We start from the raw sequence: 15,096 nt of genomic DNA on the forward strand, positions 1-15,096 counted from the left end.
TTTTTCCAATACTAATGAGCTTACGAGCGAACAGGCATTAGTTATGTTAGACCTAGGCTGGAGTATGGGGTCACTATATAGCAGCCTATTTTCAATAAATATATTATTCAATTATAAAAAGTTCAAACGAAATTTTTAAAATATCTAACTTTTAAGTGTGATGGTGTATTTCCACAGAGATGCTTTAATCATAATGTTCTCTTAAAGCGATTCGAAATACCGGTATTAATTAATAGTAGGTACTATACTTCAGTTCAAATTTTATTTAAATTATGTAGATATCTTATAGACTGCTCTGAATTATTATGGCACATCGGTTTTCATGTTCCTTCCCGTCAGTCAGAACATCTCCAATATTCCACCTTCCAAATCCCTCCATGAACTTCTTGATCAGCAGTCCACTCTTTGAAGCAAGGACATTCTTAATTGTATTTGTAATGATATAGATATCAATTGCACCTGCTCAGCTGTTTATATGGTTTATTTTGGTTTTGTTGGTTTTTACAATGTTGTTTATTGGTACGTTTTTGGTATTCAGAATTTTGATTTGACCTGGTAACTATACTTCGCGAATTAATTGTTTTGTTATTGGATATTACTTTATACCATAACAAAATATCTGTCATCTGTGTTGTTTTATGAGACTAAGTAATATTTACTTATATTTACATATATTCCTTATTAATTAGTAAAAATATATATTACAAAACTTTAAACTACTTTTTATTATATTTCTGGGAATCACAGGCAAATAAACTAGGTAAAACAATAACATATTAATTATAAAGTGAAGGGCAACGCAGAAAACAAAATTTATTGTTTAAATAAAATGACACTATAATAATTTAATAATAACATAATATAATAATTTAATACCGGCTGCTCCGGTTCTAATTACTGCTCTCATGGGACGTGGTATTGATTCAATTAGTCAATTGAAAATCATCAATCAATATACAAATCATCAAAATTATCCCATGCTTCAATACACGTGCTCTATAGTATTCATAACCGAATTTACAGCAGGGAAATCTATAACTTCTAATCCAACAACTTTTAGGTATTCAGATACAATTCTTGCCACGTATGGCCTTGCATTATCATGCATTCAGTTAAGTGAGCCAATCTCCAATATATTGCATGAATGTTACAATATACGGTTCTAAAATGCCTCTTGTATACCCTTGTATAACCCATCATTGATCCTTCATTCACCGCAGCTAAAAGGCCTCCCCACACTGTAAGAGATCCTACACGAAAATTGGAGTTATGTCACATTAATTATTATTTAATTATTTCTGAATATCTTTCAAAATGTCGTCTGTAAACTGGTATGTCTATTAGAAACAAAAAGGCTAAACTTAAACTCGTCAGTAATCAAAACATAAGCTCAATAGATTCAATTTACACGTTCCCTGGCAACCCTAAATGGCTTACACGATTTGCTGTGGTGAGATGAGGCACTGTCACTGCAACTCTTGCTCATATTTCATTCTCTCTTAACCTACTACATACATACAGCTGGGCTACTCAGGCTTATATTTCGCACATTATTTAAGTCATTTCGCAGTTCTCTTGCTGTCAGATTCTTAGCTATCATCATCAAAGCAAATAACAATCATTTTAACAGCTTGTGCATCGAGGACGCCCAAAAACAGACCTCTCCTAATTTCCAGTTTCTCTATACCGAGATACTGCCCACGACACACTGGGTTAATAAACAGTTATTAATTGATTTAATCATTCGCTGGGGTTTAGTACAATAACAGAGATGATTGTTTTGTACATTTCTATAGGCTCTACAAATATTATGTATCATTTTACCGATTATGCAAAACTTGATTTGCGCGTGTTTTTTTTTTCCAATACTTAATTTTTCAAAAATCTCAATTGGATCTAACCAAGTTTTATCAAAACCGGTAAAGGTGATAATACTCTATTAAAAACTCCTTTTCTTAAAAAAAAAGCACCCTATGCTTTTGGAATTGGAGGATACCTGACATGGCGTAAGAGCATCCTTAGTTTTACTTGCCCAAATATAATGCCATATTTGAAACATTTTTTAATAAAATATCACTTTTGACAGATGGCAAGTGCCACTGTGGCGAGTCTACCAAAAATTTGTCAAATTTCGAACATAAAACTAGCCAAAACTAGAATTTAATTAAAGTTTCATTGCAAAAAATCTTAGGCGTTGCGAGCTTTTTAAAAGAAATCGTTTGATCAGAAGCTCATCATACAACATCCGATTGGAGCAAACAGTTAAAAAAAGAAATATGATCTTATAGATCAGCGTCTATGATTGTGGAAGGAAAACAAAAATTGAAAAAATACGGTAACGCCCCCACAAACGCTTGTTCGGACTATTTCGATGACCTCAACGCCCCCAACGTGTTTTAAAACTAACCAACCTTCGTCTTTCCAACTGCTCGTCGTTGAGGGTGTAATCCTCGGTGTCTTGTTCGTCGGTCTCCCCCGCCTCGCTCTCCTCCTCTTCCTGTTGACTGGATTCGCCGCTCTCGTCCTCGGGGAAAAGCAACATGCCTCCTGCAAATCGTCAATTTGTATTCGCGAATCAGAAACAGCAAAAACACTAAAATAACATAGATTTTTATTTTTAAATATTTAATAGTTCACCCATACATGGCGTCGGGTCTAAAGGCACTAACTAGTGCTTCTTGTTTGTCATAGTGGATGACTTGCCAGATAAGAAGAAAGTAGCCCTATTCAACACCTTTGCGTTTGCTTGAGCAGAAAAGGATACGCTAGATGTTAGGGAGTTTGATAGTTCCTTAACTGAGTTTTGTGCACCTGTTGAGATGACAGACTAAGATCAAAACGACATGGCTAGAGGCAGCAGAATTATTATGGGCATTTTGGTTAAGCATGTCCGAGAGACATTATTAAGAGAACCTAAGCAAACTTTAGAAAAGGCTGTTGCAGACTTCTTAAGCTAGTACGTCTATAGCAGTATTGGTTTTATACAATAGTCCAAAGCGCATTATGGATCTATAGACGAGTGGTCCAAAGGACAACAACAATTGGCCCAGGCCAATAAAGCTAGACTACAGAGACAGGCGTGTATGGCGGCTACACTAGGGGCTGCCCTACAAGGTGGACAACCCACAGAATATATCATGCGGCCTTCGACAGGCTGCAGGCGTGCGTTATGGAGAGCACTCGGTGGCTAGAAATGTTACTGAACCATAGCGTTTTGGAGCTCCCATCAGGCATTACGCCTAAGGCAACTACGTCGAATCTGTCAAATGGGGAAGAGTGGCACAGAATAAGACTAGTCTACTGGGGAAAGGATAGCGTTGGTTCACAGGCGATTGCATCTACTCGGAACATTGAAAGATGGAGGTAAAGATCGGCCTTCGTACATATCCCAGCATATTCAAAGCGAAAGTGCATGTCAGCGAGATCAATATACTTACTGATGGCTAGAAGCATTGCAGGTGTTAAAATTGCCTCGATGCTCCTCCAAAACCATAAGAAACTGTCAAGAGGATGAATGAAATACATGTTAGAGACCCGAAATAAGGTAACCCTGATGTGGATATATGCACAGAGTCGTCTGAAGGGAAACGAAAAAGCAAACTGTGTGGCAGGGAACAGGACAGTACTAGTCCATTTAAAGACAGTAATAAATATAATGTAACATCAAGCACACAACTCACACCCTGGGCAGGGCAAACCTGAAAACCTTGATAGGGACACTGCAACCTCAAACACTACGTCCACAAAATCGGTTTTTGGACAAGGAAGAATGCAGAATGTGTATAGAGGATGACGAAAAGGTCAAGCAATGCGTTGATACCGCCCCACAAATTAACGGACTTCATACGACGGCCGAACTTGATGTGATAGACATAGCAGCATTTGTTGCAGGAGAAAGCCACAAACAATAACCTATACATAACCTAACTTAAGTCTAAAGTTGAAATGCCTAAGAATGAATGTAACATTGAGATTTGATAAACGAAAAGAAAAAACAAGAGTTGAAAGCTTTTATAGTTTATATGGTTACGAAATGGAGTTGAAAATAATAACGATAATAAAGGCGTTTAATAGAGTTATAAACAATATAACAATAACAAGTTAACATTTTGACAAAAAGTCTAATAAATATTGGTATAATGTTCTACCTGAGCGAGGAAAGAGAAAAAGTGTACATAAATTACATTTGTAACTTATATCAAACAAGAATGATTAATGTTCTCGCGAGAATCAAACACAAAGTAATAATAAAATTTAATTCCACTGAGGAGCGCACAGCTACGAAGAAATTTCTTTTTGTTGGCTAAAGTTTTTTATTATGTTTGGTAAATTATTTAAACATAAAACAACATTATATGATAAGGAGCGTTTAAAAATTTCAATTGCATGCGTTGGAGGAGTAAGCGTTCCCTTAAATCGCATATTCAGGTTATGTAAGTCACAGCGATAGCTTATTATATGTAGCATGGATGAGATTTTATACTTAGTAGAACCGCAAAATGAAGAAATATTCTATTTATCATATTTACCCAATTAACTCTCTGTGGACCTTTTGAATCCCAAAATTAACCTCAACGTAACTGATACAAAATCAGAGATTTGCAGGACAGTGTTATATGATTCCTGCTGAAAAATTCACGATATTGATTTATAAATTAACATTAAATAAACCTTTTGGACATATGCTTGGAAAATCCCAAACCTCATTCAATCCATTATCATTCTTTCTCACCGAATCATAAAACTTTATTTTTTTCTTATTATAATTTCATAGTAAAGAACATCACGTATACAATGAAGAATGGTGGTCCAAAAATGGACCCCGAGGTATATCTTTATTGACGTTTATTAAGTTATGAAGTTATGAAGCTAAAAGAAGAAGCCTAGACACTCACCGGTATCAGATCCGGCCGTGGCGCCGGTTTGAACCGACCTCTGCGCCGACGCCGCGTCTTGATTGCTGTGATTGTCATCGCTGTCCGACTCGGTTTCCGCCAACAGATCCAGTTCGGGGTCGCTCTCCTCGCCCTGCAGCCGGTTCTCCTGCTGGTCGGGGACCACCTCTTGGTTCTCGTTCTCTGCCAGGGAGGAAGCCTGGCCAACTAAAGACAAATCTCGATCGGCGGACGCGTCCTCGTGCTCAGACGCGTTGTCGTCGTCGTTATCGATGGCCATATCTAGGAGTCGATTATTTACAACCCGCCGGGGAAGATCGAACCATCTCTTACTCTCCCCGTCGACGATGTTGAGCAGTTCCCTCGCGGTTTGGGATCTGCGGATCGAATCGCTCAAGAACGGAAACGGCTCGGTCGAGTTGTGGGCGGTGCTCGGTCGCGAACCGCTAGGCGCCAGCGGATCGACCAGAAACAGTTCTTCCGATCCCTAAATTTCAAAATACGAAGTTAAGAAATGTTTTGTTTTATAATGGTAACGGTTAAGTTTTTACAAACCCCGAGAATCTATCAATTGTACGCGAAACGTGTTCATTATTCTTATAAAACTTTTGAGCAATTTAATGGACGATCTTATAAAGGTGCCCAAGTTTTAATCCCATATAAAACTAAACTCTTCATTTATTTGTAAATAAGAAGTCGTCGTTACCCCTATAAACCACAAATAACTTTTATAAAAGCAAAAAATACATTTTCGTTACAGCTACGAAACCTACCTACAGTGTCTATAAACACCAAAAAACGAGCCATTTCGCTTCGCTTTTTCCACATAATTTGTTCACAATATATTTTATGTCATTGTCATTGCTTTTTTGCAGTTGTTCTAAGTTGACAGCAATGAATTTTTACTTTGACATTATTATGAAAATGTCTTAAAATAACAAACTCAAAACTCTGAAAATTTCTTCTGAAGACTTAATTTCATTTGGAACGAAATATATATATATATATATATATATATATATATATATATATATATATATATATATATATATATATATATATATATATATATATATATATATATATATATATATATATATATATATATATATATCCCACTATCTTCCAAGCGTCCGTACATTAACAATTTGCCATTTTCCGAGCGTCCGTCTACAACCGGGCGTCCATATAAGGACGCTCGGATGCAGAGCTATAGAAACGGAATATACACCATCTAACTAGTCTAAATTAAAATTTTCAGAAGGACGCTACGATCATACAAAACTGAATTTTCTTGTATATTGTTAGTCAACTGTATACCCGGTAGAGGCGCGAGACCCAGTCTCTGTATATTTTACAAGATATATTCTACTTTCAGCTAGTTGATTTCCAGGCGTCCTTTGCGCCTTTGTTACGTGGCAACACTGTCACTAGTAACTTTTCCAGACTGGCGCGAAATTGTGGGGTAACGGCTCTGCATTGTCTAGTTGTTTTATTAGCTTGTAGAAACGGTGGAAATAGATAATTTAATTAAGTACGCTAAGTTGGAATTAACGGAAACGTAACACTTTTCTATTAAAAAATTAAATAATTAATAAATGTTTATTCATATTCATCATATTTATCATATCTATCAATCATATTTACATCCTGTTGCCAATGCCGTACCCTTTATATGATGTTAGATGTTAATGATATTAGAATTTAAAACAATATTGTGTGATACACATCGGGAAACTCTTCTGTTTCGCTTGCTCTCTTCTTATCGAGAAAATCCGCTCAATGCATAAACATTCTTTTTTCAACTACTTGTGAACTCGCGTCGGACAACAATCGCAATAACAACACCCAAGGCTCCAGGTGGGAATCAAACCTACAACCTGCTGCAAGTCAAGTTGGCAGGTCTAACGACTTACCAACCGAGCCATCCTCGATCACTTAAAAAAAATTATTTTTTTTATTTAGTTGCACGAATTGCTATTTTTCGATTATTTAATTATTATTGTATTATATAAATCTTCAGCTCCATTAGGCAACATTATTAAAATAACATTTTAATTAAACAAAGTGGCACCAACAAGTTTTGGTCTTTTATATGCGAATATTATGCAATAACTTCAGAATCTTTTTTAATTTTTGGGTACATTTTTAGAATTATTACGTTCTTCCGATAATTTCTGCTAAATACTATTTAGAGCGGTGTTCGAAATATTAAAAATATCGAATATAAATAATTATATTATATAAGAAGTAGTTGGAATTTGCAAATTAAAATATCGTTTGCTAAATACTTATCTAAATAATTGCGTAATAAAGTATTTTGATTTTATCATCTAATATTATATTAATATTAATTATAGTCCGCAACATATAAAAACTATTTTAAACTATTTTATTGAACGATTTTTGCTTTTAATCAAACCAAAATAAATTTGAAAAGTAACGTTTCTATATTTTAGTAACAATTATCATTTTGAAATTAACTTTGATAAAAGTTATTCGATAAAAGTGTTCTTTTTAATAGTTACTTTTTTTTCATTGTAACCTAAGATATAAATAAAAATAAAGTTGAACAAGGAATGAGAGGAATAGTAAGTAAAGTACGGAATATTCAATAATGTGTCACCACTGCCACCGAAAAATATTTGGCTATATGTAACAATGTTTTTCTAAATATACTCTCAAAGTGCATACCTAGTGCAGACCTCTGAACTAAAGTATCTTTTTAGGTGATATATTCTCTATAAACTTTTGCCTCGAGATAAAAAGTGACTCTTTAGTTCCTTAGATACCATCTAATTTTTTGTCCCAAATTCATTAAAAAAAAAAACTTTCAAATTCCTGCTCTAAAATACCTATTATTCAGTGTGGCTTAAAGACGTTACCTAGGGCTGCGAGCCACTTCGGATATTTCCGGTGATATATCACCTTGTTGTAAACTTCTTTAGTCACTTATTTATTAAGCACTAGCTCCGTTCGTGCCAAATAAATTAATCTGGCGTTTATCAAACTTGTCTAGCAAAAAATTTCTAAAGATTTTTTTTTAAAGGAAACTTTCACAGAATAATGTAAGACTATTTACAAATATTCTGCATTCTACCTGCGTCGGTGGTTGATAAAACTTGCTGACGTTTCGCAACCATCCTGGAGATCTCACAGCTGGTCCAGTTCATAAATTTGACCGTTACACGAAAAATATGTTCCCGTCAAGTATTTTTCAATTTGGTTGAGTAAGTTTGGTTCCACATTCCCGAATTGCAATATATCTGAAAGAGCTATGTCAAAACTAACCAGAGAAACAGAATAAAAAATATACGACTGACGAATAAAGTCATAAGCAGTTGCCGAAAACAATAATGAAACCGAAATCTCATTCGATCAAATTAAAAATTAATCAATGTAATCAATTCTTCTACGAGTGAAATATCCGAAAATCCATAGAAATCTCTAAATAACCAAACAATCTTAACCGCGTCTCTGTCTTTCACCAATATGGAAATCCGAGACAATGTTCATGTCCCTCCTTTAGCTCCGCCTCTCTAAAACAGTCTATAAGTGGGTTCAGAATAGATTGTGAGAAAGCTTCACTTAAGCTCTGAAGAAGCCATCAGGATGAGTGGCGAAACGTCAGCAAACGTCGACAAACGATGCTGAGGGGATGTATAAGATCTATAAATAGCCTTCTGAAGAAAATGTTAATTTTGACGAGTAACGAATGCCTCTCTCATCGCAGTTGTCTGCGTTCTTTATAATTTTATAAAAATTTAAAAAATGCTTAGTTTTATTAAAACTAAAATAGTAACCTCTAATTATTCCTCCTAAATATTCCAAATAACTAACATCGGTCCATTTTAGGCCAACATTAAACACACAAAACACAGTAATATGATGCCTCCGTTGGCCTCGTAAAAGAAAATAATTGAAAATGATATTAATTTCTAAATTAACAGTTTTTCTTAATTCGGTACAATAATTTATTGATCTGCAAATAAGTCAACCGTCAAGAACTTAATTTTTAACAAAACTTCTGGATTCCTCCTGCGTCGGTTTTTGCTGGGTCGAAATTGCTGACATTTCGCCAATCATCCTGTTGGCTTCTTCAGAGCTTGACTGAAATCCAGAAGTTGTGATTAAGATTGTTAGGGTGTTTATAGATTTCTATAGACTCTCGGATTTTTCGTTGGTAGGAGAATTGATTACATGCAAGAATTTTAGTTTTATCGAATAAAATTTTATATCCGGTTTCGTGATTGTGTTCGGCAACAGCTGATGGGTTTATTTGTCTTAGTCGTAAAGTTCTTTCGTATTCTTTGAGCCTAGTTGATATTTTTCGACCGATTTCTCCAATGCATTCTTTGCTGTAAACTCCTGGCATCTCAAATTTAATTTTATCTTTGACGAACCGAACATGTAGAGAGATTTTGGACTTTTGATATGCGGTTAGCAATATTTTGACTGTAAGTCGCAAGTGTAGGATTGCTTTCGGCTTGATTGCTATTGGAATGTTGTGGTGAAGTGTATATCGAACGCTTAATAGCTTTAATGTGGAAATTATTAGAGAGAAGAGCAGAGAAAGAGGTTGAATTAATGTTTTAATTCTGGGTTCAGTGACTCGGGCTGAGATAGTTTTACGGCTCTCTAAACAAGAGAGATGTTGAGAGTTTCAGGAATAGTAACTTTGGTAAAGAGGGATTCTTCGTCGAAAATAACTAGAATATCTTGTGTATCTAATGTAATTAAATGAACACCAACATGGGAATCAGTCATCCGAGACGGTGTTTATGCCCCTCATTTAGCTCCGCCTCCCTCAAAAAATATGTAAGCAGGTACAGAGTAAAATGCGAGCCAGTTTCAGTCAAGCTCTGAATATGCCACAGGATGATTGGCGAAACGTCAGCAAATTCGACTCAGCAAAAACCGACGCAGGAGGAATCCGCAAGTTTTGTAAAAAGTTTTACAGTAGCCTGTGGAAGTTTCTTTGAGAAATTAATAATAGTATTTATTTTCAATTATTAAGTTGTAAAAAAAGTGGTTTAGATTGCCATTTAAAAAATATTAGTTATTAAGGCACCTCTGAAATTAACACTTTTTATGTAAATTTAGATCCAACCAGCAACTGATTAACGTAGTTACAAGTGCAATATTTCTGGCAAACATATTGCCTTAAAATCAATCAAAGAATTACTTTCCGAAATCGGGCGACGTATTAAAGAAAACATCTACAAAAAGAAGTTAAGTTTAGCAAGATCTTTAAAAATTAAAAAATCGACCAAAAAAAAAAAATAGAATAAAAAAAACAGTTCGCAACAAAGTATTAATCAGAATATAGGGAAAATATGAATCGCCTTATACCCGCTCGACTATGCACCGTCATGTTAAAAACGAGAAGCGTGTTCTGAAGACGATACCTATTTATATGTATTTTAATACACAATCAATCGGGCAACGTTGCTCGGACGCTCAGAAATCTGCGCAATAAATGAAAAATATACATAAGGACGCTAGGATGCTGGAATGTAAAAGTTTTTCCGTGTATATTGGACGCTAGCAAGTTACCTTTATGAAAGGACGCCGACATATTAGTATCTTAAAACTTCACAAATGATCTTCGTAATATCTGGCCTAAGGAAACCCAACGCCATCTCGTTTACAAAACTTAAAAATATTCACTTGCTAAAGTAGGGATCTTTAAGAAAACGATACTGGACTCTCAGAGACGGACCTATGAAAGGACGCTCAGAACAACTTTTTCTAATTATTCCATAAAATCGGCACTTTCTATCATCAATAATTTTCCACATTTTCAAAGAAACTGTGACCTAGTGTGCGGCCTACAGGTTGGTATAACTAGGTTGATATATTTTTTTAAAATTTGACAGGATTATTTTGTTTCCTTATTTAATATATCAACCTAGTTATATCAACCTGTAGGCCGCACACCAGGTCACAGTTTCTTTGAAAATGTGGAAAATTATTGATGATAGAAAGTGCCGATTTTATGGAATAATTAGAAAAAGTTGTAATATGCAATGAAAGCACTGTTACATACGGGGTGGTCCAATAGTAGGATTAAAATTAACATTTTATTTATGTAATACTATTTCAGACAAGTTTTACATGTTTTTTGTGAATACTTTAAAGCAATGTACATAACATACCAGGTGACCAAATAAAGCGACTCAAACTTAAGATTTTTTAAGTGTAACATCCAAATTTTGGTTAAGTAATATATATATTATAGTGCATGGGTGTAACAAACTGCTTTCATTTTCTATCCAGTAAGATGTTACAGACACATGACATTGGACGTCGCATTAGAATTGCAAGCAAGAACACGAGATTGTAACCTAAAAGTTGTTTGAAAATGATTGCCCAGTTAGAGCAAATTCAAGTAAGAGACAGTTCTCAATGAGTTTTTTTTTTCGATTCTTAGTATCTCAAATAATGAAAATGATTCTTTTTGAATGAGAAACTAAAGCTACACACAGCTTGCTTTTGATTCTATTAACCTTTTTCCAATTCTTGAGTAAATCTAATAGCAATTTCTAGCCAAGATTTCTTTACAAACGGTTAATTTTAAATTTGACATCAAAGATAGAGAAAGTAACTTCTTTTAAATAATTTTACCAACTTTATCTGTATCAAATGCTGTTTGATTAAAAAAATGCACTTTGGGGACATTTAAATATTTCCACAGACGCAATAATCATCAATTTATTGTATTAACTAGATTAGCTCCTAAATAATATGATAAAAATGTAACCTAACCGTGATATAAAACATTTGCTTTGCCTATTTGAAGGCAGTCCAAAGCAGAGTTTCCTTTGTAGCTTTTAAATACCTTTATACTAACAAAAAGCATTAATAAAAAAATACTGTTTTTTTTATTTAGCAATCTACACACTCTCTTCTTAAAAGCTGACTTAAAAAAATACTTGTTATTTTATTGATTAAATTTGGGGTAAATTTATCAAAATTTAGAGATAAATGTACATAAGAATAAAGTTTAGACTAACCAATAGTTATTTCATGAATTTTAAACCAGTTATATAGTGATTCTAACAAAATTAAAACAAACTTATAGATTAAGAAACGTGCTCTCATGCGCACCGCAATTCTTATTAGATGCCCCAAGCCTGTCTAATAAATCTGAGTAGGCAGAATGTATTTTTTATGTTTTAACTTTTTCAATAGTGCCCATCGTGGGCGGGTACCTACGTTAAGCACGTCGCTGGGAGAGGTAGCCAAGGAAAACGGGGCGGTAGGTCGGGCCACGCCCAACCGGACGGGCGCAACTAGCGAGTCGGCGGTTTCGCACAGCTCCTCGATCGCCAACTTGCTGAGCGATTGGAATATCCGTTTGCATTTCATCACCGGCTGGTTCTGGTCTCTCAGGCTGCGTTTTTTCACCGAACTGGGCGCCATCTCGATACTGAATATGACAAAGATCCGCACCACGGACCGGACGAAACGTCGGGCGACGAATTTCGCGAACTCCGCTTGTTTCTTGTCCGCGTTCTTCATCTCCTTGATGAGCGTCTCGACCAGAATGTCGGTGACCATTTGACACTTGACCAAAAAGCAATGCGTGAATTTGTCGAGCAGGGTGGTGCCCGATTGACCCGAAATATACGGCTGGTCGGCGTATTGCGCGTCGCTCGATTTTCGAGTGCCGGACATGATCATGCTCTTCACCGCTTTCCAATCGGACAGAAGGCATTCCAAAGCTCTGCGGCTAAACCGCGGCGGTTCCAGGTCGTGCTCGGGCATGTCCGATTCGACTGAAACAATTTCGTTCGTTCCGTTTCCGGGTCATAGGGCTCCAATTTAAGGAGAGGCGACAGTGACGAAATCAGGAAGTACCCGGTATAAATGTCAAAAAACTCACACCCGCTCGTTTGTTTAGTCCGAGAGTTTACTTCACGTTTGTGAAGTGTGCAGAGTCTTCTTTCTTGGTTGTTTGTGTGTGATTATTATTTCATTTTTATATAATATTTAATTATACAGTGATCTTTGGGTCTTTACCACTGGTGTAATTTGCAGGCTGGTAAGCATATAAGTCTATTCTCTTTCACTAAAGATACTTATCAGTAAGTAGATTTTTTTGTGTGTATTTTTCATTAAATTTAATTTAGAATAGTATGTTTATTTAAAATATTTCAATATTCTGGCGAAAACGGACAATAATTCGCATTAATTTAAGCAAATAATATATGTTTAAAAAATGCTTGACTATTATCCTCTAGAACTTATGTTTTTGCTACAGGCACATGGAAAAACAAAAATATCACCTAATAAACAAATAACTAAATGCCTAGTTTTATTTTTCATTATAACAATGTAACAAAATTAAAAATACATTGTGAGTACATAGTTACATTTTTTTATATGAAAATGTTTTTATTGATGATAGTTCCTATAAAGTATTTAAAAAATTATTGATCTTGATAATCTATACCTTTACACCTTGATCCATTCTATTATCTTTTTAACATATTTAAGAAAAAACTAGAAACACACAATTACTTTTAGTAGGGAAAGACGAATTTATTTGAAGAATATATTTGAGAGCAGCTTCGCTTCGAAGGGAAAACAGGAATATCTATTTTCAGGACGAATCGTGGTTAGAAGAAAACTATACCTCTGATTCTATTTACGGATTTTCAATTCTTGCGTAAATCTAATAGCAATTTCTAACAAAGATTTCTTTACAAACGGTTAATTTTAAGTTTGACATCAAAGATACAGAAAGTAACTTCTTTCAAATAACTTTACTTTACCAACTTTCCTTGTATCAAATGCTGTTTAATTAAAAAAATGCACTTTGGGGACATTTAAATATTTTTTACAGATGCAATAAATTTGATTCAATGAATTAACTAGATTAGCTCCTAAATAATATGATAAACAGGTAACACAACCGTGATATATGCTTTCCCTATTTGAAGACAGGCCAAAGCAGAGTCTCCATTGTAGCATTGGATTATGAAAAATGATACTTTAAACACTATATTGTACCCCCTATTATTTCTCTGTACTTAACCTGACAAATATTGTAAATAGGAGAATTTTTGAAACTTCTATATAAGTTTTTATTAATTGAGGTAAGAATAACTAATATCTCATTTATCTTCTCTCTATCATTATAACAATGTTATAATTATATTTATTATTCAAATAAAGTACATGTAGATATCAAAAACACAAATAAGGAAAACAGTAATTGTAATTTATCTTAAATTAACGATCCATACTGTTTAATGATCTCTGTAATTGCAAATTTTCAATTTATGCCTCTCTCGTATTAAGTATAAATCTCTTTATAAGTTGGTAAACAAATTTCTTTCAGTCTATACCGGGTAAAAACGTTAAAAATGGACTCTCATATATTTCAAGTGTGTCGACGCTTATTGTCGCCTCTCGTTTCAACTTTCCAAGGATATGAGGGAGTGCACTTACTGTCGGACGATGGGGTTTTGTTCCTCGAGTTCGACGACGTAGTGCGTGGCCGCGAGTTGCGAAATTGTCTCTGTTCCTGGTTCTGTCTGCCCACCGTTTGCACCAAGAAAAGCAGTATGCTTTCGCCCCTAAAACAATGGGAGACCGTTTCCTAATTTTCAATTCCGAAGTATCTTACGGCTTTCATAGTGCTTAAAATTAAATTGTACGCTTAATGATCCGCCTAAAATAACGACAGGTGTACAGCAAGGTAAGATCCTGGGACAGATTCTCTTTATAACTTATATTATCTCTGAACTGAAAGTCGAAGTAATATCCTACGTCGACAGCACCGGTTATTGTTTAACGGAAGCACAATTCAAGCAACTCAAGACTGAGTGATTCAGGGCTTCAAGACTGTTAAGAATTGGCTGGACTCTTTTAAATTAACTCTAAACCTAATAAAAATGAACTACAGGTTTTTTATGAACAGGCCCAGTTTCAATACTATGAGAATTGGTGAAGTGGAGACAATAGTGAGCGTGGCGTGACTAAAAATTTGGAAACTGTAATTAATCAGAATCTAAAATCCATATGCTTTATACTCTGAGAGAATTCCTTGATATAAAAGCGATCCAATTAATTTCCAAATCTCTCAAAAAATCTCAAAAGTTAAAAAAAAAAGTAAATTACACATTTTTATTTCATTTTTTAAAATTTATTATATATTTATTTTATACATATTACGGCCAGGAAATGGTTA

At 34.8% G+C, this 15,096-nt stretch overlaps 1 protein-coding gene across 7 annotated transcripts in view; it reads right to left on the bottom strand.

Moving 5' to 3' along the window:
- Positions 1 to 15,096, bottom strand: part of LOC132697456 (E3 ubiquitin-protein ligase UBR5) — an 84,809-nt gene that overhangs the window by 40,338 nt on the left and 29,375 nt on the right. For all 7 annotated transcript variants that reach the window (XM_060662990.1, XM_060662988.1, XM_060662987.1 and 4 more), the window contains exons 18-22: positions 14,355 to 14,482; positions 12,114 to 12,676; positions 5,229 to 5,382; positions 4,896 to 5,177; positions 2,412 to 2,547 (exon numbers count right to left, since the gene is read on the bottom strand). In XM_060662990.1, coding sequence (XP_060518973.1) covers positions 2,412 to 2,547; positions 4,896 to 5,177; positions 5,229 to 5,382; positions 12,114 to 12,676; positions 14,355 to 14,482 — 1,263 coding nt within the window. The remainder of the gene's footprint in view (positions 1 to 2,411; positions 2,548 to 4,895; positions 5,178 to 5,228; positions 5,383 to 12,113; positions 12,677 to 14,354; positions 14,483 to 15,096) is intronic.

The sequence above is a fragment of the Cylas formicarius genome, unplaced genomic scaffold, assembly GCF_029955315.1.
Source record: "Cylas formicarius isolate icCylForm1 unplaced genomic scaffold, icCylForm1.1 PGA_scaffold_1__22_contigs__length_36826433, whole genome shotgun sequence".
Taxonomy (NCBI): Eukaryota; Metazoa; Arthropoda; class Insecta; order Coleoptera; family Brentidae; genus Cylas; species Cylas formicarius.